We start from the raw sequence: 7,491 nt of genomic DNA on the forward strand, positions 1-7,491 counted from the left end.
GCTGCTAACCATAGAAGCCTTCAAAAGTTTCAAGTTTCTTGCACTAAATGAGTTCAAGATGTTAATGCTAAGTGATAAACTTCTTCCAAAGAAGCTTCATATCGATGAACCTGTGACTAAATTTACAGAATGTTGACAAATTAATCAAAAATCATTTCTTTCCTTACTCAGTATTGGGCTTTGCTTGAAAAAACATTTACCTTCAGATGAAGTTATCAACAAAGATAACTTTTCCAAAAATAATCTTCCATGTGGCTGATATTCGTCAATGTATATGACAGCATTCTGAAGCAGCGTACTACTCCTACAACCTACTCTCTATCTGTCCATGCATGTGACCAGCCATTGGCCAGCATAAAATGAAATACAGCAGCAATTTGCTGTCATTTCACACACTGTCTTGGGGTGTGGGTTGGTTGGTTTTTTCAGCTTTTGGCATTGTTCACAGACCGAATACACTGTTGGCTTTAAGAGTATAGCTGAGAACACTGAAAATACATTTGTCAAGTCTGAAGTTAGACCTGGCAATTGTTAACTCTTAACAAAGAATTACAGATGGTAAAAATGTGATTAAAGAGTTACAGTTTCTTTTCAAATTCCTGAAAAACATCTTTGGGAAAAACACCATTGCATTTCTGAATCACATCACCGTAATTTTTGAAAAATTACTCAAAAATGCACATAACTGGAAATAACTATAGCCCATTTAAGAGCTCTCATGTGGAGTCGTCACATTTTCAGCATTTCCTGTGAGATTAAGAATTTGAGGATTTCTTCCTCCACACTGTTACAAGGCACAACACATACAGAGCAGCTAGAACCTTAAAGCAAAAATGATAGTTTACAATGCTATACAAAATGTAAAAGATGCTCTTGTTTTCCTAGTCCACAAGCAGTGGCTATATGAAAGAGCATACTGAAATCAGAGTAGAGGGTCAATATAAAGACATTGCTTTAGAAAAAGAAAATCACAAGACTACAAGAACATGCCATCGCTCCATGCAATACTGCAAGAATAGCGTCTGAGCAGAGGTGACCTGGAGGGAAAGAGCTGCTTGGAAGTGCAGAAGATGTACCAAAAGGATTATTATTGTCCTATTCCAAGAGTGTCTTGGAAAGTACCTTTCCTCAGCCGCTTTGAAATTGTCCAGGTGAATGACCACTCTAGTGCAAGTTGAACATAGCTTAGAAACAAATTTCAGGAGCAAAGTACTCATATAAATAGGATTAATGTCTTCCTTGCACTGGAAAAGCAGCTGGCCCCATCTAGAACCTTGTTTACATTCCCCAGGCCTTTTTTCCCCATGTTTCTCCCCAGCATGTTCACTTTGGTACTAAGCACAGGCAAACTGACAGCTGTGCATATGCGAAATATTATATGTATCACATCATTGCCTTTCATAATGTCCATTAGAATTTCTGGACCACAGATGTCTAAGACAATTATTTACTGAATTGGATAAAGCTAATAATTCAACAAATAATCTCAGTTTTGAAACTGAGGAAGTAACTGCTGCTGCTTTCTAGAACCTGGGCCAACTACACTTACATCAACCGTCCTCAGTGCCGCTGCAGGTTCTGTGAGTTTGGTTCCTTGATACATCTGTAGAAAGAAACAAAAAATATTCAAGGAAGTACACCTTTGTTTGTATCTTTGAAACCCATCTTGGAAATTTTTACTTATCATTGAGACTGCTGAAACCAGCCCTTTTTTACAAACATGGTACCAAATACCATGTTTGGTTCAAACCACAAAGTGGTTCAGGATCACTGCCAAACCTAGGGGGCATTATTTTGTTCATCACAGCACAACACATATTTTAGTCACTCGCAGTTATCCCTCTTTTTCTATTAAGCGATACTTAGCCAAGATGTGCAAGTAGGTGCATACAGGAGGTGCTGACGCTCTCCGCCAGTATTCTCTCACTCCTTCCTTTAAGCAGACACGTTGTGGCAAATTATTTACAAACCATGACCTCTGTCTCACCCTCTGCTTCCGCCATAGAAACAGAGATTCCACTTCACCCAGTTATCCAGCATCTTTTGCAATAATCCTTCACTAAAGCTCAAAAGGCTCCAGACCAGCAGAAATCTTGCTGCAGCTGGGCTTCTAGACTACAGCAGTATCGCTGTCAGTCCCTTGACCTCTCCGTTGGAATGATCTGAACACTGGAAAAGCAGGTTAGATCCCAAAGTCATCTAGTAAAGTCTTTTTTAAAGGTGTGTTACGTGGGGTTGCATTCTAGAGTTTTCTTGCGGTACAACTGGACGGGGTAAGACAAAATATCTTCCTTTAAACAGGCACACAAGATATACAACCACCTCCACTGTTGATAAAACCAAATGCAGTCACGCCCCAGTGAGGGAGGAGACTTCCTTTTATTCACCTATTACTCACCTGCGGTTTCGCTGAGATCGCCCTGCCACTATTTCAGCACTGCCCAGGAAGCAGGCACCCAGTCTGTCAGGTTACCCTTTGCGCAGCACCGGCTCCAGCGCCCTCAGTGAGGTCCACCTAAGAGGAGAGACCAGAGCCATCGAGGCACGGCAGCTGCGGGGAGGGAGGGAGGCGCGGGCCACACGTGGCGGGGGCATGGGGCTGTGCGACAGGAACCCCCTCCAGGCGCGGCGGCGCTGCGCGGCACTACTCGGCTCCCTGCTGCTGGCCGCCACCGCCGCGCTGCGCGGCACCACCCGGCCCTGCCCCGCCGCCCACCCGGGCGCCACCGCCCACCGCCGCTGCCGTGAGCGCCTCTACCAGGCGCTGGAGCTCTCCCCCGGCAGGAGGATCAACTGCTCGGGGATCGTCCGCGGCGATGAGAGCGCCATCCTGGAGGCCCGGCTCAGCAACCTGGAGGTTGCGAACAAAAGGGTTTCCCTGACGCCCGGCGAATACCTGAACATGACGAAGGACTGCAGCAACTTCAAGGGGACCCGGCGGTTCATCGAGGTCCCGCTGAGCCAGGAGGAGGCAGACTTCCCCATCGCCTACTCCATGGTCATCCACGACAAAATCGAGATGTTCGAACGGCTCCTGCGGTCCCTCTACACCCCCCAGAACGTCTACTGCGTCCACGTTGACGGCAAGTCCTCAGCCGCCTTCCAGCAGGCCGTGCAGGCCATCGCAGCCTGCTTCCCCAATGTCTTTGTGGCTAGCCGCCTGGAAAAGGTGGTCTATGCCTCCTGGTCCCGGCTGCAAGCTGACCTCAACTGCATGCAGGACCTGTTGCAGAGCCCTGTGCCATGGCGCTACGTCCTCAACACCTGCGGCACCGATTTCCCCATCAAGACCAATGCCGAGATCGTCCGCGCCCTGAAGATGCTGCAGGGGCGGAACAGCATGGAGTCAGAGAAGCCCTCAGCCCTCAAGCAAGTGCGCTGGCAGTACCACCACAAAGTGGGGAAGGTCATCTCCCGGACAGCCAGAGAGAAACAGCCGCCACCCCACAACTCTCCCATGTTCACAGGCAACGCATACATCGTGGTCACGCGGGCCTTTGTGCAGCACATCTTTGAGAACCCCACAGTGCAGCAGTTCCTTGAGTGGGCCAAGGACACCTACAGCCCTGATGAGCATGTCTGGGCCACCCTCAACCGTATGCCCGGCGTGCCAGGCGCCATTCCTCCAAATGACAAGTTCCAGCTCTCAGACATGAACGCCCTGCCCCGCCTGGTCAAGTGGCAGTACCTGGAGGGTGACATCAGCAAGGGCGCACCCTATGCACCCTGCACCGGCGAGCACCAGCGTGCCGTGTGCGTCTATGGGGTGGGCGACGTGCCCTGGATGCTCCAGCAGCACCACCTCTTGGCCAACAAGTTCGACCCACTGGTGGACGATGCCGCCATTCTGTGTCTCGAGGAGCACCTGCGCCACCGGGCCCTCTACGGCGGGGGACTCTGAGGGGAAGCCGCGGAGACCCGCGCCAGCACCTGCCGCCTTCCGTAGGGGAGTCCAGCCGGCGGCGCCTCAGGGACAGCGGGAGGGGCAGGACACCCGTGTCGTGAGGCGAGACGGGAGCCGGCGCATCACCCTCGCGAGCGGAGGGATCTTCCCGCGCGGCAGGCGGTCCCGCGCGCGCGCGCAGAGTCGGCGGGCGCGCGAGGTAACTAAGGCCGGGGACGGCCGCGGGGACGGCTGCGGGGGCGGGGGGGTGGGGACGGGGCGCCTCGCGGAGGGACGGCGCAGCGGGGAAGGGCGGGAGCACTCGGCACCCCTGCTCTGCCTCGTCCCCTCCACAGCGCCGCCGCCCGCGGGCTTCGCCTCAGAGGCCGCGCGCGGGGCGCGGTCTCCCACCCGGCACCCCAGGCAGCTTTCGAACAGACCGTTTTAAGGCGCGGGGGGGGCGGGGTGGGAAGGATGTTTTTCCGTTCTCCTTCCACAGTCTGTTGGCAAAAGTGATCCCAGGCCGCCTTGTTGCAGACAGGCAGGGCCAGGTCAAGGACCACAGTGACTCCACGTCCTGCAACGAGCAGAGCTGAAACTATAATTAATTTGCTTTCCTACAGAGCACCTGGCAGGTCACCCGCCCCTGGCACCTGCTGCGCTTCTCAGCTTAGCATCTGGCTGCTGCTTTTGCATCACTCTGTGACTGCTGTCAATAGCCATTAGCCATTTAAAAAAAAAATCCTTCAATAAAATCAAATATAGTGAAATAGATGGCTCTTCGGTATTCTGTAAGTCCTCTGAGGAGAAGCGGCTGTGCTCCCAGGCGGAGCCATTAAACCAATTAGCCCCTCTGCACCCCACTTCTCCATCTGTAACGCAGGGAGAAGGGATGCTTATGCTTACGGAGTTAATGGTGTGCAAACCTACATTTCTCTAACATCCTCCTCTCTCTTTCCCTCCCCCCAGAAAAGAGATTGTTGTGAGGAGTGCTCTTGGTCGTACAGTTGCCGTATCCAGTACTGTATCTGGCCTTTCAGATGAACAAAGCAATCATCCAACGCATTGTTGCTCTCAAGTTTCTAGAAGCTGAAAAAAAGATTGTGAAATTCTGTATTTTTCTGACTTTCTTACATTAAAGCCAGCCTCTTCCCATGGATCCAACAGCTTTTCACTACCTATAATGCCGAGGGATTAATTCAGTTGCCTTTGCACTACCAAAAAAATCTTCAAACAATTTTTTTTGTCAGTAAACATTCTCACCTTTATAAATTCAAGGTCTCTGGTGGAGAATTAGCATTATACAAAGAACATCTGAAGCAGTTCCATAGCACCAGGCTACATTTGGATGAACTTATGACTTCAATCATACAGATCTTTAAAACATCGATTTAAACAGGATGAGACTATGAAAAAACTGACTTGAAAAGGTGTGTCATTGCAATTTCGTTAGACATTTTAAAGTAAACTTGGTTGTAAAATGCTGATTTTTAAAATGCTACAGTGATTTCAAAGCAAACATTACAGGCAAAAACCCCAACTACTGGCAAGAAAAGCTCTCAAACATAAACACCCAATGAATCATAAGGCTTTTTTTTATTCAAAATTAAGTAATAGGATTGCTGGTCCCAGCACGAAGGTCTTTCCAACTTACGTAAACAGACATTTTCTACAAGAGAGATTAAAGCTCTATGCTAACCTGGTATTAACATAGAATATTTAAGAATGGTTTCAGCAACAAATTCAACATTAGATAGCAAATATCTTCACGTCTAGTACATCCTTTTAGAACAACAAAACTTCTCTGCTGACTCAGGGTGAGAACTCAAGTCTCCTAACATAGAAGACTGCATCAAACCACTGCTGCCTAATCTGATCTTGCTTGTTGAAGCTCTTTCATTTATTTTAAATTAATACATATTAGCGCAAAATGGTAAAGTGCTGGCAGTGGTTCACTGGGGGACTGGGATATATTAAAGTTTCTGGACTAAATCAGGCAGACGAGGGTCAGTGTGTTTCTGACTATGTCAAGGTGGTGTCTTTTTCCTTTGGAAAATGGATAAAAAAGGTGCATATTCACAGAGAGGAAAAAAAAAATGTACTTCTCTTTTCTAGGGAACTGCATCAAAACCAAACCCATCCATGAAATGGATGTCTGTGAGAAGATCTAAATAATTTATTTCTTAAAGAGCCTTCCAAGCACCTATAAAAATTGAATAGGTGTTTGGGGGGTGGAAGGAACCCCAGCCTGAAATAGTGACAGACTGTCAAAAAAGAGGGACCTCTCCAGTATTTTGCAAACGTACCTGTAAAGAAACATACATACTTACAGGTTACTTACAGATTTGTTAACAGTAATTTTTATCCCTTTCACTCTGTAAATGTGTTTAACTTCTTCAGCTGTTTGTTCTCTCAAAAATATGAAGTATTGCTTGTACACACTACTTAAATAACAGCGTTCATCTATTATTGACAGACACTGCCCTGACAAAAAAATGTTACAGCTGGAGAGACAGAGACAAGTATTTAGATCGGGGGGGGGGACACGGACAGACGGGAAAGCACCACTTCAAATCTGTTCCATGGTAAGTCTTTTAGCAAAGTCAAAATAATTTTTCTTTTAATGTTACATGCTACAATCTGTGGTCTTCCTGGTTATACCTGGAGACAGAGAACCGAAGCATTTATCCACACTTGAAAGAGCTTGCCCATAGAATACAAAGGGCTCAAGTGAAACCAGCATACCAAAAAACCAGCTTGGTGACACACTAAGAGGGACAGCAGTTACCTAAAAACATAGCCTACACAGCCTTCTCCATTCAAAGAGATCACTGATTTGTATGAAAACAGATGTTCTACCATTATTATCCAGAGATGTAAACAATTTGTAAGCTTCCACATGCAATTTTCTTGATTCAAAGAAAATTTTCAGTTTCTGTTGGTGTTAGTACTCACAATTTATCTCAGATGATTTGGTTCCAAAAACAAAGGCATATCAAATTTTATTTTCAACTCACCCTCTCCTTGTAGTAGTAACTTAATTTGAATGAGACTACTCCCAAATTCAGAAGGTGAACTAAGACAAAAAGATTTTTGCAAAGGAATGTTCTCAGCATTTCCTAAGACACTAGAAATGTCAGATTTATGAGTGCAGTCACGTATCAAAGCAGTGATACAGAAAATAAAAAAAAAGGAAAAAAATATTTATGTCTCCCTACCATTACAAATGACAATAAAAAAAATACCACTCAACTCTAATACAGAACTTTGTATTCCAGAGCTCTTAAAGTATCTTGGAAATAAGATAGCTAGCATCTTAGAAAACTGGCAACAGGGCACAAAGAAAGGATGTCACTTGCCAAGGTTAGTTGCAGAAGTGAAAAAAAAACCCAAACAAACCTTCAAATAGAGTAGGACAAGCTCTAGTCCAAAGTAGCACTGCCATATCAGAATATAGGATAACCTCCAAAAAATTGGTTAAACCCCATATGAACTTTATCAGTAAAATCTTGGGCTATCCAAATTGGAAATGTAGTCATATCAGAAATTTTAATGTTAACTTTGTCCAGTGAGAGGATGAAAATCTACGCTTTTGTCTACAATCACTA

At 46.3% G+C, this 7,491-nt stretch overlaps 1 protein-coding gene across 1 annotated transcript; it reads left to right on the plus strand.

Annotated features, from left to right (window-relative positions):
- Positions 1–2,195: 2,195 nt before the first annotated feature.
- On the plus strand, positions 2,196–3,901 carry GCNT3 (glucosaminyl (N-acetyl) transferase 3, mucin type; the record flags this gene model as incomplete). The annotated part of the gene is made up of 1 exon (XM_082005163.1): positions 2,196–3,901. The coding sequence occupies exon 1, from the start codon at positions 2,594–2,596 to the stop codon at positions 3,899–3,901; it is 1,308 nt and encodes a 435-aa protein (XP_081861289.1). The 5' UTR covers positions 2,196–2,593.
- Positions 3,902–7,491: the final 3,590 nt, after the last annotated feature.

Source organism: Phaethon aethereus (genome assembly GCF_964289735.1).
Source record: "Phaethon aethereus genome assembly, chromosome: 12".
Taxonomy (NCBI): domain Eukaryota; kingdom Metazoa; phylum Chordata; class Aves; order Phaethontiformes; family Phaethontidae; genus Phaethon; species Phaethon aethereus.